This window comes from Gavia stellata, chromosome 1 (assembly GCF_030936135.1).
Source record: "Gavia stellata isolate bGavSte3 chromosome 1, bGavSte3.hap2, whole genome shotgun sequence".
Classification (NCBI taxonomy): domain Eukaryota; kingdom Metazoa; phylum Chordata; class Aves; order Gaviiformes; family Gaviidae; genus Gavia; species Gavia stellata.
In genome coordinates this window covers 70821545-70848922 of record NC_082594.1, presented here as the reverse complement: position 1 = coordinate 70848922, position 27378 = coordinate 70821545, and the positions used below count along the sequence as shown (strand labels likewise).

The 27378-nt window shown below is 41.7% G+C and overlaps 1 protein-coding gene across 1 annotated transcript in view; it reads left to right on the top strand.

Moving 5' to 3' along the window:
• Window positions 1-22311, top strand: part of IL1RL1 (interleukin 1 receptor like 1) — a 29411-nt gene extending 7100 nt beyond the window's left edge. The window contains exons 4-12 of the mRNA XM_059818135.1: window positions 408-609; window positions 912-1080; window positions 1168-1330; window positions 5130-5198; window positions 7092-7224; window positions 7317-7474; window positions 15192-15335; window positions 17650-17808; window positions 20718-22311. Coding sequence (XP_059674118.1) covers window positions 408-609; window positions 912-1080; window positions 1168-1330; window positions 5130-5198; window positions 7092-7224; window positions 7317-7474; window positions 15192-15335; window positions 17650-17808; window positions 20718-21064 — 1544 coding nt within the window. The 3' untranslated portion in view covers window positions 21065-22311. The remainder of the gene's footprint in view (window positions 1-407; window positions 610-911; window positions 1081-1167; window positions 1331-5129; window positions 5199-7091; window positions 7225-7316; window positions 7475-15191; window positions 15336-17649; window positions 17809-20717) is intronic.
• The last annotated feature ends 5067 nt before the right edge of the window (window positions 22312-27378 follow it).

Genomic DNA, 27378 nt, shown 5'->3' with positions numbered 1-27378 from the left:
AGACAGTGCTTTTCTTTATGTTTAAATTCCTGGTTTGAATAAAACCAGGATTTCAAGTAAAGATTTGCATAAGAAGTTCGTTTCAAGAAATGACTGGTTTTCAATTAAAACCTCATATTTTTTACAGTATCTCTGGTTTGAATCTAGGGCTGGTTTTTTTTTTTCTTCAGTCCCACACATTAATTATTATTTTTGCAAACAAATGGCTCCATAACTCAAGGTAAACAATTTTTTTCTTGAAAAAAATCCAGCGAGAATATGTTTGCTATATATAATCTTTGAAAACTCAAGGAAGGTAGTTAGAGGCACATGACTGGCCTATTGATCCAGGCATGCCAAGTTCTCCTCTGTCTCAGTGGGGCTAAGGTTTAATTAATCTGAGATTTTTATCTTTTGTTCTTTTGCAGTTGATGCAATGGAAGGTGAGGCTTTAGTTATAAAATGTCCTCGATTGAGATCATCTGTGAAAGTCACCTGGTATCACATGGATACTAACAAAGTAATTCCTGCAGAGGAAGAGGGATCACGAATATTTTCCCTACAACGATTTCTTTGGTTTCTGCCAACTTCTAGAGAGGATTCTGGAAACTACACTTGTGTTATACATTTGTAAGTGCAACACTGAAACGTGAAAGGCTGGAAAAAGTAAGACTGGAAATAAAAAGTTTTAATAATAGAGTCTAAATATTATTTGCGGAAGTTATGACATTTTTTTCATGGTGCACACCAATTCATGTAACTTTTTGTTCTCCAATTGCTATTTTTATGACAAGTCATTAAAAATCAGTCTCTGACTGAACTGCAATAACCATCCATGTGTTTATAAAACCCAAACCTCACATTTGTTACAAATATTTAGTATATTCCGTATAAAAAAATATTACTGACATACCTTTATTCCATTTTTAAAGTTCAAATAATCGCACAAAGTCGTTCAACATGAGTGTGCAGGTGCATCCACACAAGCAAGGAGTATGCTTCCCACGTCAGATTCGTTACCCAAATGACACTGGAAGAGGAAAAATTGTTTGTCCTAAAATTGACAATTATAAGAATGCTACTATCATCCAGTGGTATAAGGTAAATAAAACTCTGATAGTGACAGTTGTAGATCAGATTACTGTGAGAAGGTATTTGCAGCCAAATAAAGGAAGTTTTCTTTTCCAGGACTGCAAACCTCTTCAGGGAGAGAGATATGCCAAGGAAGAAAAATATGTTTTTATTAACAACCCAAGGAAGGACGATGATGGTTATTATACTTGTCAATTTATCTATACTCATAAAGGAAATGTGTTTAATGTATCAGCAACAAGGATTTTCATAAGTAAGGGTAAGACAGTCATTTTGTAGCTTGCTAAGATAAAAAAGACTGATGTCTATCTAAAGCAAAGGAAGCTCCTTTTCTACAAGGAAGAGAAAAAGGGTTTCTGTTGGTTTGTTGTACCTTCTTAATGAAACTTTAGATCAGCTTTTTTAGGTGAATTTTGTGGATGGGGATCCAAATGGAGCAAGATGTGGGTAAATTCAGCCCTGGTCACATTCAGCTTTTTGCTAAAAATCTCTGACAACTCTGGTTACATACGGTGGTTGGAAAAGTTGTCTGGTAGCACTTATTTCTGAAATGAAGGGTCTCCTCCATGGGATGCCACAAAGCTCTGCTTTCTATTTGTTCGAGGGGAGAGCAAATCCAGTTGGCGGCCGGTCACAAGCAGAGTCCCCCAGGGCTCAGTTTTGGGGTTGGTCTTGTTTAATATATTTATCGATGATCTGGATGTGGGGATAGAATGCACCCTGAGCAAGTTTGCAGATGACACCAAGTTGGGAGGGAGTGTTGATCTGCTCGAGGGTTGGAAGGCTCTGCAGAGGGATCTGGACAGGCTGGATCGATGGGCCCAGGCCAGTTGTGTGAGGTTCAACAAGGCCAAGTGCCGGGTCCTGCACTTTGGCCACAACAACCCCAGGCAATGCTACAGACTTGGGGACGAGTGGCTGGAAAGCTGCCCTGCAGAAAAGGACCTGGGGGTGTTGATTGACTGCTGGCTGGATATGAGCCAGCAGTGTGCCCAGGTGGCCAAGAAGGGCAACGGCATCCTGGCCTGTATCAGAAATAGTGTGGCCAGCAGGAGCAGGGAGGTGATTGTCCCTTTGCACTCAGCACTGGTGAGGCCACACCTCGAATGCTGTGTTCAGTTTTGAGCCCCTCACTACAAGAAAGACATTGAGGTGCTGGAGTGTGTCCAGAGAAGGGCAACGAAACTGGTGAGGGGTCTGGAGCACAAGTCTTATGAGGAGCGGCTGAGGGAACTGGGGTTGTTCAGCCTGGAGAGGAGGAGGCTGAGGGGAGACCTCATCGCTCTCTACAATTACCTGAAAGGGGGTTGCAGAGAGGTGGGTGCTGGTCTGTTCTCCGAAGTGACAAGTGACAGGACAAGAGGAAATGGCCTCAAGTTGTGCCAGGGGAAGTTTAGACTGGATATTAGGAAAAATGTCTTTACTGAGAGAGTGGTGAGACACTGGAATAAGCTCCCCAGGGAAGTGGTGGAGTCACCATCACTGGAGGTGTTCAAGGAACGTGTGGACGTGGCACTGCGGGACATGGTTTAATGGGCATGGTGGTCTTAGTTGATGGTTGGACTTGATCTTACAGGTCTTTTCCAACCGTAGTGATTCTGTCATTCTGTGAGAAGAATTTGTAGCTAGTGAGGATCATCTGGTGGTCATTGAATCACTGATGTGTTGATGGCCTACAACTCAATACCTTCTGGTCCACCTTGATTATCTAGCATTTATTTGATAGTAGGGCTGAAAAAACTTTTAAATTTGTCTTGAATGAGACCAAATGAGCAATATATACATAGACAGAAAATGAGTGGAGCTCAGTGATTACTGCGTCTTTTTTATTTTGAACGCAGCCAACATGGCTGAGATGTGTGGACTTTGGGGTGCCTCTAGGATGCAATCTCCTCAGGGAGTCTTTGTATTCGGGTGGTGGTCAAGGAAAGAGCATGCAGCAATCAGCAGTTCCAGATTGTATCAACTTGCAAGACTTCAAAATTTGTCTTCAGTTCTGCAATCAGATCAGCAGAAAAACAGTCAGAAGGGTTGTTGGGGGTTTGGGGATGGGGGGTGGGGAGGGCTTGGGTTTGGGTTTTTTGGGGGGCTTTTTTGGTTTTTTTTCCAAAATAGTTAATGTTAATTTGCAGACTAACATCAGATGTTTTTGCTGTGGGGAGGCACCCAGCTTTGTGGGCAGAACGCAAATTTGGAGCATGGGCGCCTTGATTCCAGTTTTTGCTGCTATGGCCAGATCTCAGTAGTGGAATTTGTTCTGATTATTCTGAGCTGGACAGAAGACAGGTTTGAGCTGAGACCTCGTACAGTAGCTTAGGAGGTGTTGTGCCTTTCCTTCCCCTCTTCCCTGTAATACCCTGTTGGTCTATGTGACACTTCTCCGCCTAACACTTAATTTTTGTTTGAATGTACTTTCATCAAAACTTCTCTAACTGGTGCGAAATATTGTTGAGTCTGGGTTGTAATGAAAATTGCTGGGTTTTATTTGTCACAAAGGCATCCAAATTTACAAAAGCCTTTGTTACATGCAGACAGATTACTTCATTTCAAAGTTAATTTGACTTTTTCTTTTGAAATCATTGCGGAAAGAAGGGATTGCAACATAAGATGTGAAATCTGAGCTGGGTCTGTCATGTCTGCTCCAGTTTTTACTAAATTCAAAGTACTTAATAACAACTTCTTTGAGTTTTTATCAGTATGCTGATAAAATTAGTATGCTGATGAGTGGAGCTGTTATGATTTGATAATATTGGCTTGTGATGTACATTCCTGTTGCCTTGCAGATCCACACTGACCCTGAGTGTTACTGAAAAACGAAGAAAACTCTCCAAACCAGATGATAATTTAAAAAGCTGACATTGGTTTATTGCAGCGCTGGGTGCATGGGGGATTTCTCCTCCTAACATGCACATGGTAGCAGAGCATGGTTTGGAGAGTTTTCTTCGTTACAATTTTCAGTAACAAGACAACCTTCTGTCTCTGAATGCTGGCAGCTGAGAACTCAGCATAGTCAGCTAGCTAGGAAGTTACTGACTTTCTCCTGACTTCTTTTTTACCAGATCCAGCTAAAGAAAATTAGAAACAGTTAGAATGGGTAAAGAGAATTGCTTTTCTGGCAGCCTGGGAAGCAGGGGGTTAAATGAGTTCATGCAGATTTTTTAAGGAAATATGATTATGGGTTTCACACAGGTGCCTTGAGATGGAAAAGCTTAATGAGGGAAAGTGGGAGTGGGAAATATGAGACAGTATAAAGGGCAAGAAAAGAAGAAAAATGTATCAAGGGAAAAAAATCCTCAAGATCTGAATACCTAATTCAAGTCAAGCAGCTGAATGTAGTTTGGACCTGTCCATAACAATTATTAGTGGGGATGGAAAATAAATATGTCAAAGGAAAAGTAGTATTCCTTCTAAAAGGTAATGATAAGGGATGCTCAATGTCATGGCAGACTGGTGTAATGGGAAGCAGTTGTGTGCAGCAGTGGTGCGCAGATGGCGGAGAGAGAGGCCTGGGAACTAGACACACTCAGCTGTCAGGCTGCAGAGATGGGGGAACAGAGGGGAACACGGGCAGGCAGGTGTGGGCTAGAGGGTCCCCAGTTCAGATACTGCATGAAAGTACATATTCACTATTTCATATCATGGATATGAGTAATTTCTCAAATGTCTGAAGGAATTTCTTTAGCTCTTTTTAAAAACAAAATAAGCAACTGGGAAAACACACAAAACTATAACTGCATGTGCTTTTTTTTTCCACTCGGCAGCTAAAACAGTACTTGAGAAATGAAAAATTTTCCTTGCTTTATGTACAAAGGTAAAAGTTAAATAAATGGGGAGAAAGTACTCAAACTATTAACATGTACAGACTCCCCAGGAATATTTGGTCATAGGTATGAAATCAGATGATCCCAACAGACATGTGAAACACTGTTGTAGTGTTAATTTGCAAGTCTGCTTTGGGATCTTAACATATTAACTGTACAGATTATAATAATTATCTTACAAAATGCTTTTTCACAACTTTCTAATATGTGCTTTCCTTCCCTTCTTAATTTCTAAAGCAAAACACTCACCTCTACCTCCTCAAATTTTATTTCCAAAAGATAAAGATGTAATAGAAGTGGAGCTTGGTAAGTACAGACTTTAAATTGTTTTTAAATTAACATTTTGTGATGGCCTATCGAACATGGAGATCTTCAAGAAGATTTAACAATGGAATTTTTCATTACATTTTTGCACCATAATGTTTACCAGATTTAATTCACCCCAGGCACAGTGATGGGAAGTTAGATATAACTGATGAGTTATTTAGGTATTAAGCAGCAATTTAAGGGGATCTAAATAATCTATTCTACCCTTACTGGGTTAGAATAGGATTAGTCACACAGTCAATTATTACATCTCAGCTGAAGGGGTGACAGCTTCCATCCACTTCAAAGAGGGCTTTAGCTAAATCCCTTGAAACTGCTTGATGGTACCTCTAAGAGAGAAGGATGGACTATTTTTGCAACTAGAGATACTCCTTGTTATTTGTGGTTCTGGTCTGGAGATAGTACCTGTGTCTCTGTTGCTGAATGAAGGAGAACAAGGGACCGGTCGCTGACCCTGAGGCCATGGAGCACTGTCTGGCTCATGTCCACATTGGCTAGTGTTGAGCAGACCTGTCTGGTTGGAAGATACTAGGAGGGCTGAAAGACAGGACCAAGGAGTGAACTTAGAAATAGCAGGTTAGAGAGCCTGCAATGCAGAGCTTGCTCCCTGTCTCCCTTTCATTTAGGACCACAGATGTTCTCAGTGATTGAGATTTACCCTGCGTAACTTGCAGCATCAGAGCAAGGTGCTTGTGGTAGGGGTGAGAGCCATCTAGGGTTTTTGTATAGTCAGTGGAGAAAGGTGGACCTCTCCAGAAAGCGACTGAGCCCATCTGAAGCATAAATAGGTAGCCCAGGATACCTGTCTCCCAGGGCAAGTGGGATGAATCTGAGCCACTGGGAGAAGTGACGGCAATTACCACTCCACTGTTTCTGTCCTACAGCAAGACTGCTGTGGTAGCAGGTACTGTAGGGGCCCGGGGCCCTGTCTGAGGTGCCACATACTCAGAGAGTTGCCATGTTGACTTGCATTCCCATTCTTTTTTTCCTCTTTCCCACAGTTGCTTTGTCACTCAGAATTAGATGATCCATGCTGCAGGACTACCTTTCTCTAGTTCTAGAGATGGTCAGTCCCTAGTGGTCTGTGGGCTCTGCCCACCCCTCTGGGACAATAAGGAATCTGGTACTGCTTGCAAGAAGCAAGTTTACTTTACATTTAAAACCCATTTGTTGTACTGGATCTATTGTCTCCTATTTGCAAAACTGACGGTATTTCTCCATGTCCCTAATACCAGTTCAGGATGTAAGTCATAAGATTTGTTAATCTTATCTAAGCCCTGCTTAGATGCAGATTTACATGGAAATAATTTAAAGTGTTTTAATTATACCTTCTTTCAGTGCAACAGCGACTCTAACTTTGGAATAAATATTTCCTAATGACAAATACTTAATAAGTAATTTCCTGTTTTAGTTTTGCTTGGACTGGTTTACTTTACTTTTGTCCAGCTTGAATAAAATCCAAGATAAGAGTCTGCACATAAGACTTACACAAAATAATATATACTGAAATTAAATTATGTTATTTCCATGTACATTTGTGTGTAAAACAGCATTTACTTTCCATGTTGCTCAATAGTTGATTATGTGGGCTAAGCATCACACTTAAAGTCTACATTGCTGTCATCATAGCAAATACAAATAATTTCTTTTGTAATCCTTGATGTTGTATTAGACCATTTGTTAAAATCTCCTTTTACTATTTATTTTTGAGTCTCTTCTCTGTATCATTTTTTCAGCAGAAAAATATGTCAAAACTCTTAAGGCAAAACTCACAGGTGGTATGCAGATTTGTAGAAAAAGATGTTATGAGGAAAATGAAATTATACTTGTTTTTCATCAAGGAATGTTTACCTCTCTCTGTATCTTGATTAGGTGCTGCTTTGTCTCTGAAATGTCAGGCCCGCCTGGGGATTAAGAAACAACCGGTGGCTGTTGTCACATGGGATGTGGATAACATCCCGGTGAAATACTTAGATTTTTCAAGATTTCATGAAAAAACTCACTTGTAAGTACATATAACACAGAATAATCTTTCTTCTATGCAAACTGTGCCTAGCCATTAAAGCCAACGGTACCAGCTCTTTCTCTTTCTATTAGTTTTGAAGGACGTGAGCAACAATATTACAGAGAGAGCACTTTGCATATTGCTGAAATAAAAAAGGAGGATCTGCAGGCAAATTTCACATGTGTAGCGGTGAACGAAATGCACAACACAAAGGCCACGGTGACGTTACAACTCAAAGCACAATGTGAGGGTAGGGTTTTTTTGTTTTGTTTTCTTACACTTTGCACTCAGTTTGAAATATGTTGGTGATTTTATTTTATTGTTTCTGTTAGTAAGAAAGTTTCTGCTAGTAAGAAGAAAAAACAGCCTGCTTCCTCCCTATGTATTCAAGCCAGTGGCAAAATTCTCGTGGCTTCATTAGGTCATGAAAATCCTTGGGGTAAATTGTGCTGGGGGGAGGGCATTACTCAAATGCTCTCAGTGAGAGATGGACTATGCAGAGCCCGACAGTGTATCAGCCCTGTGATAAGAATATCCTGGTTTTAGGATATTTCTGCTCGGTGACAAATTCCCCTTGCCTTGAAGGCATGCGATGCACTTGGATTTGAAACACACTGGTATAGTGCAGTCTGGTCTACAATATACTCAGGCTGTAGAGGATCCTCTGCAGGTGAGAGCCAGGCAAGGAACTGACTTCTCCTTTGGTCGTCAGCATTACAATGCATTGTAAGGAGCAGAGATTCATCTTCTTTTGAGAATCAAACTGTTGTTTCTACTGCAGAACCATGGCAGAAAATAGATAAACTTTAAACGCAAGATTCAGCTGCCAGTTTATGGTTGCTTGCCTTCCCTCCCATACCACACCCACTGTAGTGCTTTGCTTTTTGACTGAACGTTAAGCGCTGTGACTAACTTCTGCGATGTCTAGCTTTATCGTCTCTCTGAGTGCCACTGTGTTCACTGTGTGCCACACAGAGGTGTGAATAACACTTCAAAGGATTTGTTTTTAAATTCCTGGTTCTAGTAATTTCTGCCAGAGAAGGAAAATTGAGGTCAGTAAGTGGTAGGGACTAGAATGGTCCTTAGCTCCTATGGGAATTTTTTTTTTAATAGGGATAGCTAGATCCCTGAGAAAGCACTGTCACCAGCACTACTGAGTTTGATTCTTATGTCTTTAACATGGATTAGTTTTCTATGAGAGAATGCTGGAAAGAGTAAAATCAAGTGTATTGTGATCACAGGGTGTGCACAGCTCCATGTCCTGCAGTATCCTTCCTACAGGATTATGGCTTCAAAGCACAGACCTATTTCCTTGCCATAGCCTAGACTAGAAGGGATGTAGCTGAATTATAACAGAGGATGGGTCATCATCCATCAGGACTGCACGGATTCCCCCCAGAGGAAGGTGGCAGGAGATGTTTTGGTTGGATATTACTAAATGAGTGCAAGCGAAGCATCACTCAGTAAGCTGGAAACACATCAGCTCTGCACTGAGTTATCTGAATGTGGGAGCGTACTTGCAATGAGAGGGAAGGAAACTGAGCAACGGTTCCTGCTCGCTCTAGTTCAGGCAATACAAGTCCTTTGTGGGCCCCATATTACAAACTACGTGACGGAAGAGTGTATTTTATATTCTGTATTCATCAAGTGATTCATTCAACCTGATTTCTGTTGTAGACAACTCTTATTTTGTTTTTTATCCATAGGTCTTCAGTAAATGTTCATGAAAGCTCTTGACTGTGACCCCCCTTTGCTGCTGCCTGTTTTTTGTGGATGTCTGTCCCCTTCTCCTTGTTGCTGCTATTGTCAAGATGCCTGCTTCTGCTACTCAGCACTGTTGGTGTAAGCAATGCTACATCCAGAAATGGTTGTGCTCTGCTTTAGTTTTCTTCACTCACTCCTCACTCAGCTGAGCAATATTTATGCTAAAACAATGGCAGCTTGCCTCTGGGTATAATAAAAATGCTGTAGGGTTTTCTGTGCCTTACATCTTGTAAATGTGTAATAAAAATGTGTACTCTATTTCTTTTTTGTGTTTTGTTTGTTTGTTTGTTTATTTTTAATGGAAAAAAACAGTTGTGGGTTTTTTTAAAATATGTGGTTGTTCCTTAGTGTTTCTCACAGCACAAATTGTGTCTGCTTACTACTATCCTGTTCATGTGCTTTTTACACAAGTTCCTGCTCTGTATTCTGATTTTTTTTCCAGGGCATTCAGTATGCGTTACATTATCATTATTTGTAGCACAGATCTGTGACAGGAAGTAAGAGATGAATAGGTGTCGTGCCACTTACTACTCAAATCAGTCAATTTTGGGGGTGTTTAATTAACTAGATAAATAGTGTTTAGCTGCACAGGTGACAGATTAAGGGAGGAAGCAAAGATGCTGTAAGTAATTGCATTAGAGTTCTGTTCAGTCTCCAAAAACCTGCTGAATGAGTGATTTGGCTCACCACATGGAAATTTTCAATGGGAACCAGGAATTAATTCTGTTTTTCCGAGTCATAATCAAGTACTTCAAGTCCTAGCTCACTGTTGGCAATATCATTATAATTAACCCTAGCAATTCGCTTTGATAATAATTGCAATCTACAGAAGAATAAAAAATTGCCAGAGAGGAGTGATGAGAAAAGGAGGAGTTTCTTTTACAGTCAAGAGTGGTGAGAGCTGTTTGTTTTTATCTCCATGGAAAACAAAAATACTCCCTTAAAATTGCCAGGAACGGATGTCATTGGCAAAGCTGCCTGACATTTCACGAGGAAAAAAGTATGTTTTCCTGTTTAGGATATATGCTGTGTACACATGTATGTATTCACATATGTGTGTGAAGAAAAGTGCCGTACTGTGAAAAAAGCGTCTCTCAAGTGTCTGTCCCAAGTGTCTTTTCACTTATCTTTTTAAACAGGAAATAAATACTGCTAAGAGAAGCTGATCAGCTCTTTAGAAATGAGCTACATGACCTAAGTACATCAGTTATCAGGAGTAATGCAATGCAGTCAGCTCCTTTTGGTGGTATCCAGACTACGCACACTGTGTCTTTTAGACACAGAGAAATCGGGCAAATTCTTTCTTTGTTTTAACAGAAGAATTGAATGAGGATTTGGCTATGAATTTTGACAGTATCTGCAGCTATGTTCTTGCCTCCATTAGGAGGTGCTAAAGTCCCTGCATCTTTCAGCTGCTGCATTCAGAGGTTGTTTCTCCTCCTGCTGAGGAAGATCTTTCTCCATTTTTTTCTCATCCACCCCCTGCCTAATCTTTTATCACCTGCAATCAATATGGAACCTATCCTTCCACACTGTTTTCCATCCTTTCTCTCCCCTCTTTGCCTGAAGCTCTTTGGTATCTTCTGACTCCTTCACCGACATCTGTTCATAAACACATTCTTCATGTCTCATAATACCTCTTTACAGAAAATATTGGCTGTCTCATTTCCTCCAGATCTTTCAGTCCTCTATCTCCCTTTTTAATTCCAAAGATGGTGATCACCCCACATTTTACATTCCCTCTCTGCCACAAGACATGTCCTCTCATGTGCTCTGAGATCATCTGTGTAACTTGTTGTGTGGTGTGCCTCTGGTCACTGTAAAGCTAAGGAATTTGCAACAACTTTTAATTCCCTTTTCTTCCACTTTTCCTGACAAAGATGTAGCTCATCTTGCTGGATACCTGGCAAGAGACAATGACTCTGCCTCCCAGACTACTCCCAGTTGCCCTCCACAGCTGCTTGGTATCTCTCATGCTGGAAGATGCCACCTCTCAAGAATGAAAAAAACTCATCAGCTACACTGTTCACGCCAGTTCAGTTCATTCATTGATAACTGCAGTGGATCAATGCTCACAAAAGTAGCTCTGCTGGCAGAGCAGGGAAGCTGTTAGCTTCTGAGACAGAGGCAATGACAATTATTTGGAGAAACACTGAAAATGTTAACTCCTTCCACCAGCAGAGCTGGGTCAGAACAGGAACGTCCCTTCAGCATCCCCTTTAACCTGTCTGCTAGGGAATACGTGGGCTGTCTGAATATCTTCCAAGTCCTTCCCTTTTTATTAACATATAAGCTGCCACTGTGTTTTAGTTCCTCATCTTGATTCAGGGCTGGTTAAATAACTGGAAGTGTCTTTTCATGTGTCTGACCCACAAGCATCATCTTATTTCTCCCTGAGCGTTCCTCAATTCTCATTCACAAGGAAGTGTAAAATGCCCGGAGGACCACAAATCATTCTGGCGTGAACCTTCTTCTTTGGAGAATACCAGAAATTCCAGTCATTTGGAGCAGAGATAGAGTTCAGCCCAGAACATCAGCTCTGTTCTTCCTCAAAGATATTTAATGCTGAACCAAACCTTTTGGCTCATCTTTGGTAAACGGATGTGGACAGGAATTTCAGACCCAGATCTCTGCCTGTACTGTCTGGTAGTGCATCCACCTAGAAGCCAGCAAAGTTATAAAAAACTGCTGTTCTACTGGAGTTTGTCAGAAAATCCTTCAAATGTTGCTTTCTGACTTGTTTTCTCTGGCCTCTCAATACTGTTTCTTGTGAGCTGATAGTTCGGTATTCCCATTGCTCTTGAACATAAATAAATAGTATTAGAAGACAGTCTACTCATGAACTCTTTCCCTCTAAATGATGCAGCAAAGTCAAATGGAACAACAGGATCTGTTCAACCTTGTTCAGGGCCTCCAAAAGTGGCTTCTGGCCCCCGCCCCCGTTGTGCTGAAGATAGCTGATTTATTCCAGAGAAATGAGAGGCTGAGTCAGCCTTACTGGGAACTGAACCTGCTCTTCCAGGAAGACCCCTATGGGGTTCTTGTCTGACGCTTTACAAGCTGTATAAGCACAGGAAGTCTATCACTTCTTCTCCAGCCTTGGTCTAATCAGTGCAAAACCAAATGTAAACAGCGGTTTTTAGGTTCATAATTGCAGAAGCTGTTGTTGGAACCTGTTTTTTTTCTACATGTTTTATAGATATAAATAATGCATTGCAACAGTATTTGTAATGTAGTGGCGAGCACGTTCTCAACAAATGAAGTCATAAGTGGCAATATCTGACCCCTGGGTCGTCCTCACCAGGTAGTGGAAAGGGTTTCCTGATTTTGACTCTGTGTATGTGTGTATTGACCAGGAAAATGGATCAAATCACAAAATTAGAAGGGGTCCACAAGGACAAAGTTTCTTCATTGGCATCATGTGAGATAGTTAAAACTACAAAATGGCCAAACTTCACTATAAAAGAAACTGGTTGTTTTCTTGCCCACTTCAACCATATTGGAAGGTGATTTCCCCAGATCTCCTAGTTCTGGTGAGGTATGCTAGATCACATGCCTGATGTTTCTTTCTTCCTTTAAATGGCAAAGAAAAAAACAGGAAGAGTGTGAAAATCATGTCAAATTTACCTCACATCCTACCAGAGGAAAGGGAAAATGTACTTGTAAACTATTTAGATACCTTCTCAGTGGAATTTCTCAGGCACTAGTATTTTTAGGTTGCCTCTGTGAGTAGTACTCAATACACTGCCTTATTCAACATCTCCTGCAGAAGCTAGGGAACCTGTAAATTTCAATTTACTCTTCACTGCTAAATATTTTATCTTATTTCATTCGCTTAGTGCCAAGTCCAGGTGAAAGCTCTGAAATTGCTCCTTGGTGGTGGTCAGTGCCTTCACCTGGTAACACACTTACTGGCTGCATACAATCTGCAGCATTTTCCAATCTGTCTTGCTGCCTTTTCTGTAGAGGAAGTTGAGACTGGCTCTTCAGCCTGCTGTAAGACATACCTCCTCAAGTGCCAGTGAATGGTCTGCTGCTGCAGCCACATGTGTCTTGTGTGTGTTTTGTAGGCAGAGGGAGGAAAAGCCCTGAATGTCTGATCTCTGCTCTGAATGCACAAGGCTGGGCTGGGTGGAGTTGCTACCAGTACATATAATCCCCCTCCATGGGTTGAGATGCTGTAAAGGGTCTTTACAGTGAGGATGCCAGAGGTCACTTCCATGTTTGTACTGCCAGAATGCTTGTATTTAAATTTATATGTGGTCAACAGTCAAAGGAATATTTATTTGCTCAGCTAAGATAATTCTGAAACTGCAGCATACCTCAAATCTCACTGTAACACTGAAGGGATACGTGCTTCTAGTGATATTCCAAGCCAGGGCATTGCATCTGGAAATTATTATATTTGCTATATCATAGTAAAATAAAAACAGGTGGGCCCTTTTATGCAGATGTGATGCACAATCTGGACATTTTCATGTGCATTGCTTTGGGGGTAAAAGTCCATCATCCAGTCTGACACATCTGGAGGTTAAATTTTTTAATCCAAATAATTTCAGTAATCTGAATCACAGAGAAGTCCCCAAAGTGGTTATATTAGTACAACTATAGGATGACAAGTTGTCATGCTGGGCAGGAATAATTAAGTAAAGAAGATGGACTGTGAATAGAAATCTCTTAATGGGTTTAGCTGTCAGAGAAAAAATGTACATGGAACTGCTCTGAGTCTACATCTTAAAACCAAGTGGAGTAGATTTAGGTATCTTTCATTTGCTTAGGAGCAACTTTCTACTATGAGACAACTGCCATTAATACTCCCTCCAAGGGAATAATGAATCCTCTTTGTGTAACTGCTGTATAAAGCCTTTGATATTTTAATTTCAAACTTGGCTATCTGGAATTCATAGTGTTTTCAATACTGAATCCTGAGTGAATTCAGTATGTCCAGGACATAGGTCAAAAGTATCTTCTTCAGCTTTGTGACTGTAACAGCCTGTGGATTAAGCTTCCATCTTTCTTGTTTGGAGAGAGTGCGAAATGACCTTGCTGCTACCTTCCATTATCTCTTGCTGCAGCAGAACTAGATGCCATCCAGAGGATGCACATATCTAGACTGACTTGTGCTCTGTGAGTCACAGAACAAGAGGAAAGATGGGCTGTTACAGAAATGCAGCTATCTGGGTTGTGATAGAAACGTAGCTCTCCCCTAGAAGAGTGATAATCACAATCTTGTCCTAGACTAGCTGTGTGCATGATAGTACAGAGCTGATGACTGCCATTCCTATAGAATCATAGAATCACAGAATGGTTTCTGTTGGAAGGGACCTTTAATGGCCATCTAGTCCAACCCCCCTGCAATGAGCAGGGACATCTTCAACTAGATCAGGTTGCTCAAAGCCCTGTCCAACCTGACCTTGAATGTTTCCAGCAATGGGGCATCTACCACCGCTCTGGGCAACCTGTTCCAGGGTTTCACCACCCTCGTGGTAAAAAATTTCTTCCTTATGTCTAGTCTGAATCGATCCTTGATAAGCCTTCATCTCTGAGGTGGAGGTGGTCAGACTCAAGAGCTCTTCCATGAGGGAAGCTGCAACTAAAGTGGGTGGCCCTATTTTCCTTACTCGTCATTGCTATTTTGTGATCTTAGACCATCTTCAAAGAAAAAGGCAGGGGAGCTCATCATCTGCCTCCAGTATAGTTTATTTTATTTTTGTGACCAGAACATGTTCTGTTTTCCTGTTTGTTTTGCATACTTTGTTCTTATCTTGCAGATTTCATTATTTGCACATGTTTCTCTGTACCCTGTTTGTGCAACTATGCCAGGAGACTCCGCTTGTCCTTTTGTGAACACTTACAGTTGTCATGCATAGGCTTAGATGCCTTACTAAATGTTTGAACATTGCTGCTCTTTGTGTTATTAACAGTTTTACAATGTTACAAAATACTTCAACACTGTTGTCAGCAGTGGTATTTAGTGTAGGAAGGTCTGGATTCAACAGAAGTAAATATTATTTATATACTGCTTAGTATGCTTCTAGTTTAGGGGGCTCTGTGTTGGCTACACCAGCTGGGGAAGGAAAAAGCTTTGTTGTCTCTGTTGTGAGCTCTTTAAAGCCACAATAGAAGTAAGGATATGAGAGGCTGAGGCTTCAGCCCACGGGTTAACTTCTCTACAGCTAACAATATATTCCTCTTCTTTGCAGTGGGTCTTCCTAACATCCTCTTAATCGTAGGATCTCTAGTTCTGCTAGTTGCAATAGCAGTCTCTGTTATACTTTACCAGTCCTTCCGAGTTGATATCGTCCTATTGTATCGGGAGATATTTCAGCCCTACTCAGTCAAGGATGGTGAGTAAGAATTGAGCAAGAAAGTTTAAAAAAAGGAAAAAAGCAAATCATATGGAAATGCATTTATTTGGTAGTTGCTTACTAACTCATATGACACCTGAGCCTGATCCTTCACTTTCTCATCCCTTCTGAAATTGTTTAGATAAGAGGGGACATACACAGCTCTGGTAGTGCTTTACATTCCCTTGTTTCCTGGGTTCTGTAGTGATGTGTTACATAAAAGAAGGATTCGGTCCTGGTTTCATATTTTTTAAACAAAAATATTTTCCATGAAACATTGAATGACAGTGAAAATCTGATTTACAGTGCTATTAACTGTACTTGTTATGTGCTCTCTAAAGCAAAGGAAGCAGCCTGCTGGCTAATGTGTTAACAGGCATGTGTTAGAGCCTTTTTATAAGCCCAAGAGAAAGGTACCAATACTGTGGAAGACACTTTTGGGGGGAATACATCCCATCCAACTTTAGGGGTGGACTTCAGCTCAAGATTAAGACATCTAAATTTAGTCGCTAGCAATGAAGGTGCACACATGCAAGTTCCCATCACAGACATGAAACCTGGAGACCTGGGTTGGGGTTCAGCTGTCTAACTGTAAGTACCTTAGTGCCATTTGAGCTCCCTTAGGACTTAAGAGAGACCTGAACACCTCTGCGGCAGCAGCTGAAGGGCGGGCAGTGCCTAACGACACTATGTGGTACATATTTTTAGGTGACAAAATCCAGCTCCTCATCAATAACATCAACTCAGCTAACCTGGCACTGGGACCTTGCATCAGTGGTCTAAACATGGGCATCTAGAGTTATTTGGCATGGCCAAAAAAATGAACACATAACACAGAGCTGCCAGATGTTGCAGACTTCTGGAACAAGGTCTGGAGATCAGGTAGGGTACCATGGGAATCTCAAATGGCACTAGATGCCTATGTTTAGGCAACTCAGCTGGGCCCCTGTCATTTACATGAGAGTAATCTGAATCACTCTAGAATTCACTAACTGCAATGGCTAGTTCTCCACTGGTTGTAGCAGGAGTTTAGACACCTAGCTTTCATGTAGACATCTAAATTTACATTTTTTAAATTTGAAGCTCTCTCCTACCACAGATGTCGGCATGGTAGGTATCTACAGCTGATCTAGTTACTTATGTTGCCTTTAAAGAGGAAAGAAGTATGCTTTATAGGGCAGTTTCCATTTAAGTATATTTTATGGTGAAATAAATAACACTCTGGACATGGCTGTTTCTTTTTTATTGGAAGGATAGTCTGGACAAGAACCTCAGATAGCAAAAAAAGAAAGGGATACGATCATCTCCACTGGAAAGAAAGAAATGAAACACTTGGGATTAGAAAAAAATGCTATAATGGAAGACATATTTGAGAGAAATGAAGAAAAGAGTGAAAGAAATATTTGACTTTGTACTTGGTTCACTTGATTGTACTTGGTTTCACTCAGAAGTATGATATGATATGATATGATATGATATGATATGATATGATATGATATGATATGTCGTAGGAATGATGAGTAAAAAAGGCTGAGGGACTTGGGTCTTTTCAGTCTGGAGAAGAGAAGACTGAGGGGGCATCTTATTAATGCTTATAAATACCTAAGGGGTGGGTGCCAGGAGGATGGGGCCAGTCTTTTTTCAGTGGTGCCCAGTGACAGGACAAGAGGTAACAGGCACAAACTTGGTCATAGGAAGTGCCATCTAAACATGAGGCGGAACTTCTTTACTTCAAGGGTGGCAGAGCACTGGAACAAGCTGCCCAGAGAGGTGGTGGAGTCTCCTTCTCTGGAGATACTCAAAAGTCGCCTGGACGCATTCCTGTGCAATCTGCTCTAGGTGAACCTGCTCTGGCAGGGGGGTTGGACTAGATGATCTCCAGAGGTCCCTTCCAACCCCTATCATTCTGTGATTCTTTAAGTGGAGAGTCTTGTCCTGAAAGACAAAGGCTGTTAACAGCCTATTGTATCACTGAAATAACAAATTCTGAGCTTCATGTCTATTTCATGCTAATATGCATCGATCAGTTGAATTCTTTCTCTATATACTTTGGGATGCAGCCTTCACAATACAAAGGTCGGGTTCTCCAGAACTACAAACACACAGGACATAACAATTGATCATGGAAAACACCAAATACACACAGTCTCTAATTTCCAAACATGCACCCAATGATACACATGGTATACACTATTCAGATTAGCAGGAACTTTTACTTAGATCTATTTCAAAGACTGATATTTTTATTACTCTTCTAGCTTTTGCAATAGACAGGTCTAGTTCATGTTCACAATACACTTGTTTTGCCTTACAGATGGGAAGATATATGATGCATATGTTATCTACCCCAGAAGCCAGAACAATGAAGCTAATTTTGTAGAATATTTTGTTTACCAAATCATGCCAGATATTCTAGAAAATAAATGTGGATATAAACTGTGTATTTATGGGAGAGACATATATCCTGGAGAAGGTAAGTTTCAGATCAGATAATGCATAGAATGACTTGACAAGCTTGAGCAGATTGTAGTTCTAACCCCTTTTAGGAGTATAGGGTGTCCCTTTACGTTCCTGAGCTGGCTGCTCATCTCGTCAGCAGCTGTATGTCTGCTCTTTCACGCAGGGTGACACAATGGCACTCTGTGCTTGCCAGTGTGCTAAGAAAAGCAAGCTACAGGGCAGGGGCACAGATTGTTTATCATCTTCTTGGGTTATGCAGGACATGTGACCCCATGTGTGACTCTTAAAACATACACTTGCTCTTTAGGTAGTGTAACTCTGCATAGTCATTATCTGGGCAAAGCCACAAGCAAACTGTGTGCGAGTAGGTCTACAAGACACGGAAGAGGAGAAAACCACAAACTAAGTTGAGGAATTAACCTTGCTGTTATCACTCAGGGTTTTTCAACCTGTTAACGAGGGTGTTAGAGTCACGGGAAGTTCAGCTTCTGATCACCAACATGACCTACTTTCACTTTACACAATTCCCAGCGCTAATTCAGGAGACAGTTGGTATTCTTTTTTCCTGCTTCCTTGTCTTACAGAACGGAATCATGTTAATTAATCTGTGCTAATTTCCGTATGGACACCTCTATGCTATCCCTTATGATTTCTGTCACCTAGGTGCTATCTGCTTTCCTTCAGAGCTGACTTGTCTGTTTATTTTGTGCTCTGGTTATTCTGTGGGCCAGATCTTTTCTCCCTGTCAGTAAGCAGGCATGAAGCCAAAGCTGACACGTTTTCTGTTACACATTTCTGAAATCATCTGCATTGGGCCAGGTGTCATTCACCTGCCCAGACCTGGGCTGAGATCTTCGATGTTCTCACTTTTTCTGGAGAGTGGCAAAAGTGCTGCCTGGCCTTGAGAAAACCCACTGCAACAAGAATGTGAAAAAAGCTGCAAGAGTTGCTGAGCCAGACCATTCTCAGCCTGCCAGATCCAGAACAAGAAACTAACAGTAGCTCACAAAATTGTCAATGACACAAATTTATGTCACCTGTTCAGGTGATTAGAGACAGGGCAGTATTTTGTTATGGGACACTTGGTCTCAAACTGCAGTTTATGGATGGCAATCCTGAAGAAATCTGAGCACAGCATGCAGCTGAGCTGAAGACTTGTGGAACTAACAAGGGCTCTAATAAGTTGGCTGAAAACAAAGACGTTTTCACTGTACAAAGGCATGAATGGATGCCTGTAACCCAGGAGTGACAGACAGAAAACTGACCAAGCCAGCCTTGGAGAGTGAGTAACTTTTGTTTGACTTGTTTGGCCTGATTTAATCAAAACTCTAAAAATGTCCTGACTGTTGACAGTTGTCCTTCCTTTTCTCTTCTTGCCTACTTTCCCAGCCTTCTGCTTTTCTCTTCCTTGTCCACTTTCATACCCCAAAATGCTTCCACTTGGGTGGAAAAGCTATTCTGAATCTGCCTGCCACTGGGAGCACTTAAAAGTTCTCTGCTTCCACGCAGATGGACTTTACTCATATGCTCCCCACTCTTGTTTATTTTCTGATCTTGAGCCTTTCATTACCAGATTTCCAAATCCAAAACCTTACAATTAAAATATGCTAAGCAGAGTAAAACAGGAAATGCCACTTTAAGTTACTGTAATCCTTCCTGAACATGTATCATAGCATTTGATGAATCATATTTTTCACTGTAAAACTCCAGGTATTTCCAGGAAAAAAAATGCAGTGAGGATAGAAAATGGAATTGTTATTTCAAGACATGCTTATGACTCTTAGTTCCAGAGACAAGCTTTGTTACTTGAAACTTGTGTTCTTCCAGTAAAAAGGAAAGTTAAACAGAATGATTCAAGTCATAAACAGCACTGCATAGCTGTTGGACTCCCATTATGCTTCCCTAAACTACCATTCCTTTTGTTTCCTGGTCTTACTGATTAATAGTATTTTCTACAACCTAACAGTTGCCTGAAGAGGTGCAAATGCAAGTATTACCCAGAAAACCAAGAGTTTTCACCAACATCACCTTCTACTCCATTCTTCTCATGGTCTCATTGTCCTGCCAACTGCATTCCTTGCTGCAGAATCTAACCAAACACTGCTGGAGCTGCTGCATCTGTAATATATAAAAACATGAGCAAATAACAGAGGAATGATCATACTTCACTGGAGCAATGTTCTGTGTAGCCATGTGTCCTCTCTTCAGCAGTGGCCATGGACCAACGACTGGAAAAGACTTTCAAGAACAGGACAAGCTTGTATTTACTTCCATTAATGTACTCTTCCAGCAGTATGTGGACTTCAGATGCTTGAATTTTTGTGTGTAATAGCTACTGATGGATTTTTCTTTCTCGATATTTTCTGTCACTTTCTGAACTTATATGAACTTTTAACATTCAGAAAACAGGTTGAATGAATCCCTTGGTTAGAGTATTTGCAGCATGCAGCCCTATCTTTCCTCTTGCCACAAGTATGGCATCAAAAATCCAAATGGAGAAGTGAATACCTCCCCAGGTCCATGGTCTTTCAGTCCTGAGCACAATGGACTGCACATCAAAACTGAGAAAGATGTTTTTTTAAAAGTGCTGCTATGGGAATTAAACATATGAGAGTAGCTTCTTACCTTAATTTTTCTCACATTCCAAAGGATCTATTCCTCTAACATCGGGAAAATTTAATGAAAAAGAAGAAGAAAATGAAAGTTTGAATTGGTGAACATCACAGAAAGGCAACTTATTTTCATAGAATACTGAGGGCTTTAAACTAGATTTGAAGCTCTTTTTCTAACTAATAAACTGTGTGAGACTGAAGTGAGACAGAAGTTATTTCTGGTTAAAAAGCAATGAAAATGAAGTGCCTAAACACAAAGGAGTTTATAAAAGAAATTTCAGGGTCTCATCATTTTCTTGTACATTCCTAGATACAGCCAGTGCAATTGAGAAGAAGATGCAGAAGAGCAGATGGCTGATCATCCTTCTAACACACCAGCTGATTAATTGTAAAGAACCTGCATATGACCAACACATTGCTTTATACAATGCCCTCATTCAAAACAACACAAAGGTGATCCTGCTGGAAATGGAGACAATTGGGACTTATGACAAGCTTCAGGAATCTCTTAGGTTTATTATTAAGCAGCAAGGTACCATCAAATGGAAAGAGCAGCACACTGTGCACCCACAGTCATCTAATTCTAAGTTCTGGAAACAGGTGAGGTATCATATGCCGCTGACACTCAAGTCCTCATACTCAGCTAATGCTGGGTGAACAGTGAGTCTAAGAAAATACTGTACACTGTGAGGATGAACCACACACCTGCAGCTCCTTTTCCTTTCAGTAGGTACTTGATTTTACAGACTAGAAGTCTGGCTGTATTTCTGAACTTTTTTCAGTCCTTCAACTGAATAATGATCAGGTAAACTGATGGAGGGGAACTAAGGGAAGTTTTTATAGGTATGGGCATTCTGTAAACAAATAATTCTAGACTGTATGCAGGATTTTGCATGTCACAGGAAACAAAATGTACCTATACTCTTTCTATATATACTCATCATATAACTGAAAGTTTTGATCCTGAATAGCTGAATGTTCCGCAGCTTTGCTTTACCTTTCTAATGCTGTTGTTCAAACATAAATGCCTTCTGTATAATTCAACTAGAAAGCATAATGTGTATTATTCAACTAGAAAGTATAACATTGTGTTTTTATTCATTTTTTCCACCACTTATTCGTTTTTGATTCAATAGTAATACTCATACTATGACATTTTATTCTTCCTTAGTAGGGATGCCTCAGTAAGGGCTCTTTTGAGACTGATGTGAATACCGCATTTAAAAAATAATGCAGTGTTAAGGGAAATAATTACATGCTAATATATATTTATATGCATTTTTATACTATATATATTAAAATGAATCTCACACAACGGGAAAATTTAAATCTTTGAAGTACAACACACCATGCTGTTGCTATTGTTATTATCTCCAGATAGAAATAACATTTTAAAATTTAAGGTTTCTTTTTTTTGGTACACTGATAGCATTCCTTTAAGCTACTGAAAAAAGAGACTTACTGCATTTTTATAACAGCCAGTATCCACCTTTTTTTCTTCTGCTTTGACCTTATGCCTAGTTATACTTTCTTCTGATAGGAAATACCTTGAGATGCAAAGCTCAGAGCCAAATCTCCTTCTAGTTCAGAGGTGTATGAACAAAATGCATTCTAGTAGACATATCTTTGTGAATGGTAATCTTTTTAGCTTCTTAAAACCAGGAATTTTCTTACTGTTGGTGAAGGCTTAGTTTTGAGCTTCAGGCTTGCTACAGAGATGGACTTAAGTGAAAATTGGATGGAGAACAACTAATGTTACCAAGTCCAGGCTTACAGAGCAAGCAAGACCTTTCCTTTTACTGTAAGTTTTTTACTGAATGTGGATCTTCAGACTTATGGATGGCTATTTGGAGTAGGAAAAATGTGTATGCGATATATGTATAGGGCTTTTTTCCAACATTAAATTAAACAATCTATGGCTAACTAAACAGCTTTTCACTGATGAGTTATATTTTCAAGTGATCATTCACTCATTGCTCACTATAAAACATCTAATGTTGCATTTTATTATTGCCTCATTAGACTGTGTGCATTGTTGTGTCCTGTTCCTAAAGATCCCTCTAGACAAACCTCACTGTCTCTATGGAAGCTCCACAAAATGGATTCATGCTAATGTAAGAGAGACTTGGTTTATCCCTACAGTACCATTTCTTCCCACAGAAAGAATACTAATACTAGAGCATGTGTAAAGGCAGGAAAGCCTATTGCTTTTCACTATGAAGATTTTTCACAGCAGCTTCTGAGCAAGACAAATAATGACTTCCAAGATTATTACAAGATCAATTTTAAATAGAGTTTGAGTCCTGGACACTTAATGAGGAGAAAGGATGGTAACTGAGTATCCTGGAAACAAAAACTCTACGATGAATTTTGAAGCTGGAAAGGGCTAAGAGGAGAAGGTACAATGAGGAAATGGATGGGGTCAGCAATGAACCAAATTACTCTGAAACGTACTGATATCTCATTGTCTTCTGTTAGCCAGGCATGTAGTTATGATGGTGAAAAACAAACTCACTAATTGACTCTTGTAGTGACACTTGTTTTGTATCAAGCCTCATAGTCAACCAAGAAAAAAAGAGGAAAAAAGTATCAAGCAAAACCTGACAATTCTGATTATGGTTTACTAGCAGTGAACAGTATGGCCTTGACAGAAAGAAAAGGGGCAAATTCTGAGTGGCAAAGAACTTTTACAGAACCACGGGGTGAGTATGTGACTGTAATAATGACAAAAAAATGCTGCAGTCACTTCTTTTTCTATTCCTTGGTGGTTAGTAAAGAAATCTGAGATATGCATTAAAATCAATGTCTTTCTACAGATGTTCTCACATTTGTAGGGTTAAAGAGAAAGCACAAAAAGAACTGTGGAAGACTTTTACAACATCATTACAACATCAACAGTGCTGAGGCCACACTTGGGAGTCCTGTATCCAATTCTGGGCTCCTCAGTGGAAGAGAGACATGGACATACTGGAGAGAGTCCAACAAAGGGCCATGAAGTTGGTGAAGGGACTGGAGCATCTCTCCTATGAAGAAAAGCTGTGAGAGCTGGGTCTCTTCAGCCTGGAGAAGAGAAGGCTCCCACCTGAAGGGAGGGCGCAAAGAAGAAGGAGTGACGCTCTTCTCAATGATGCCCAGTGACAGGACTAGAGGCAACAGGCACAAACTGAAACACAGGAGGTGCCCTCTGAACATCAGGAAACACTTTTTTACAGTGAGGGTGACCCAGCACTTTTACAGGTTGCCCAGGGAAGTTGTGGAGTGTGCATCCTTGGAGATACTCAAAAGCTGCCTGGATACCGTTCTGGGCAACCGGCTGTGGGTGGTGCTGCTTGAGCAGGGGGTTTGGACTAGATAACCTCCAGAGGTTCCTTCCAACCTCAACCATTCCGTGATTCTGTGCTATGCAACTTACAAAGAATCTAAATTTTCAAATAAATGTTTTTAAAGAAAATTGGCAATTTTTACACTAGTTAGTCTGCGTTAGTGGAATAACAAAAGGACAGTCTGCCCTGTGCAAAAAATCTCTCCTTTCACTATAGAAAGCTCATAGAAGAATCAGTTTGGATGCTTAAAGACTAAACTGCACAGAACAGAGGTAATTTTGTTGCTGGATTAGACCTTGCACGTAGAGATTTAATGCCCTTTAATTTCTGCTCTGTCCTTCCCTGGTTTTCGTACCTTAAGGGCCTCCGGAGAGAAGATTTGCTTTCATTTGTTAATAGAGCAGGGTCATCATGCCATCTAGTGGAAGAATAGGTATCAAGAGATTCTGACCAACTAGAAATAAATCGGTCTAATAGCATTAAATGCAGTGAAATTTTCAGGGTGTGCATACTGCTATAATCTCCTGAAACCCGTACAGCATTATTTGTAAACAGCAGCTCAGAACCTGGCATTGAGCATACAGTGCTGATTCTCTTATAATGTATTTTGAAGAAACAGAAGTGTCTCCTTGCTTTATAACTGCAGTCACAGAGAGTTGTATGCACCCAGTTGTAAAATCTTGTCTCTGAATACTTCATATCTGAAAAGTATACTCTGCATTGCTGGTGATAAAGAAATAATAAAGAGACAGAAATAAGCATTGACTTTACTGACACTGACGTCAATGGTAAAGCTCCTGGTGACTTCCAAGGTATGAAAACTCGCTCCTGCTAATATGAAGTAGGATAACTGCAGACAGGGCTTAGAATGTACTGCCCTCCCCACATATGCATTTAATATATGCCAGTCCTTTGTGTGAACGTATTTAATAGTCTGGCCTTGAGGTCCCCTGTACCGATGAAGCATTCTACAAGCGACTGGCAGAAGTCTCACAGTCGCAAGCCCTTGTTCTGGTGGGGGACTTCAACTTACCAGATGTCTGCTGGAAATATAACACAGCAGAGAGGAAACACAGCAGAGAGGAAACAGTCCCGGAGGTTCCTGGAGTACGTGGAAGATAACTTCCTGACACAGCTGGTAAGGGAGCCTACCAGGGGAGGTGCCCTGCTTGACCTGCTGTTTACGAACAGAGAGGGTCTGGTGGGAGAAGTGATGGTCGGAGGCCGTCTTGGGCTTAGCGACCATGAAATGATAGAGTTCTCAATTCTTGGCCAGGTAAGGAGGGGGGTCAGCAAAAGCACTACGATGGACTTCTGGAGGGCAGACTTTGGCCTGTTCAGGACACTGGTTGAGAGGGTCCCTTGGGAGACGGTCCTGAAGGGCAAAGGGGCCCAGGAAGGCTGGACGTTCTTCAAGAAAGAAATCTTGAAGGCGCAGGAGCAGGCAGTCCCCATGTGCCATAAGAAGAGCCGGCGGGGAAGACGACCGGCCTGGCGGAACGGGGAGCTTTTGCTGGGACTCAGGGAAAAAAAGAGAATTTATCACATCTGGAAGAAGGGGCAGGCAAGTGAAGAAGAGTACAAGGACCTCGTTAGGTCATGCAGAGAGGGAATTAGAAAGGCAAAAGCCCAGCTAGAGCTCAACCTGGCCATGGTCGTGAGGGATAACAAAAAATGCTTCTATAAATACATTAACAACAAAAAGAGAGCCAAGGAGAATCTCCATCCTTTACTGGATGCAGGAGGGATCATTGCCACCAAGGATGAGGAAAAGACTGAGGTACTTAATGTCTTCTTTGCCTCAGTCTTTAACAGCCACACCAGGTATCCTCAGGGTATTCAGCTCCCTGAGCTGGAAGACAAGGATGGAGAGCAGAACAAACTCCCCGTGATCCAGGAGGAAGCAGTTAATGACCTGCTATGCCACCTGGACACTCAAAAGTCTATGGGGCCTGATGGCATCCACCCAAGGGTGCTGAGGGAGCTGGCGGAGGAGCTTGCCATGCTGCTCTCCATCATTTATCAACAGTCCTGGTTAACAGGGGAGGTCCCAGACGACTGGAGGCTTGCTAATGTGACGCCCATCTACAAGAAGGGCTGGAAGGAGGATCCGGGGAGCTACAGGCCATTCAGCCTGACCTCGGTGCCAGGGAAGATTATGGAGAGGTTCATCTTGAGGGCACTCATGGGGCACGTGCAGAATAACCAAGGGATCAGGCCCAGCCAGCACGGGTTCATGAAAGGCAGGTCCTGCTTGACCAACCTGATCTCCTTCTATGACCAGGTGACCCGCCTGGTGGATGAGGGAAAGGCTGTTGACGTTGTCTACCTGGACTTCAGCAAAGCCTTTGACACTGTCCCCCATAGCATTCTCCTGGCGAAGCTGGCGACTCGTGGCTTAGACAGGTGCACTCTTCGCTGGGTAAAAAACTGGCTGGACGGCTGAGCCCAGAGAGTTGCGGTGAATGGGGTCAAATCCAGCTGGCAGCTGGTCACAAGCAGAGTCCCCCAGGGCTCAGTTTTGGGGCCGGTCTTGTTTAATATCTTTATCAATGATCTGGATGAGGGGATTGAGTGCACCCTCAGCAAGTTTGCAGACGACAGCAAGTTGGGCGGGAGCGTTGATCTGCTTGAGGGTAGGAAGGCTCTTCAGAGGGATATGGACAAGCTGGATCGATGGGCCAAGGTCAGTTGTATGAAGTTCAACAATGCCAAGTGTCGGGTCCTGCACTTGGGTCACAACAACCCCATGCAACGCTACAGGCTTGGGGACGAGTGGCTGGAAAGCTCCCCCGCGGAAAAGGACCTGGGGGTGTTGCTTGACAGCCAGCTGAAGATGAGCCAGCAGTGTGCCCAGGTGGCCAAGAAGGCCAACAGCGTCCTGGCCTGTATGAGAAATAGTGTGGCCAGCAGGAGCAGGGAAGTGATCGTGCCCCTGTACTCGGCGCTGGTGAGGCCGCACCTCGAATGCCGTGTTCAGTTTTGAGCCCCTCACTACAAGAAGGACATAGAGGTGCTGGAGCGTGTCCAGAGACGGGCAACGAAGCTGGTGAGGGGTCTGGAGCACAAGTCTTAGGAAGAGGGGCTGAGGGAGCTGGGGTTGTTCAGCCTGGAGAAGAGGAGGCTGAGGGGAGACCTCATTGCTCTCTACCTGAAAGGAGGTTGCAGAGAGGTGGGTGTTGGCCTCTTCTCCCAAGTGACGAGTGACAGAACAAGAGGAAATGGCCTCAAGTTGCGCCAGGGGAGGTTCAGGCTGGATATTAGGAAAAATTTCTTTACTGAGAGAGTGGTATCATAATGGAATAGACTGTCCAGGGAGGTGGTGGAGTCACCCTCCCTGGAGGTATTCAAGGATTGTGTGGATGTGGCATTGTGGGACGTGGCTTGATGGACATGGTGGTGTGTGGTGTGGGTGGGTTTGGGGGTTTTTTTTGTGTAGGTTTTTTTTTTTTTTTTTTTTGTAATGGTTGGACTTGATGATCTTACAGGTTTTTTCCAACCTTAGTGAATCTGTGATTCTGTGATCCTGTGATACTGTTGAGATTTGATGTTCCTACAGCTCAATGAACCATGACCCCTGCTGCCTTCTTCACCTAAACCGCAGTCCTGAAAAGCCTGCCTAGCTATTGCTAGTGCCACATGCAGGGA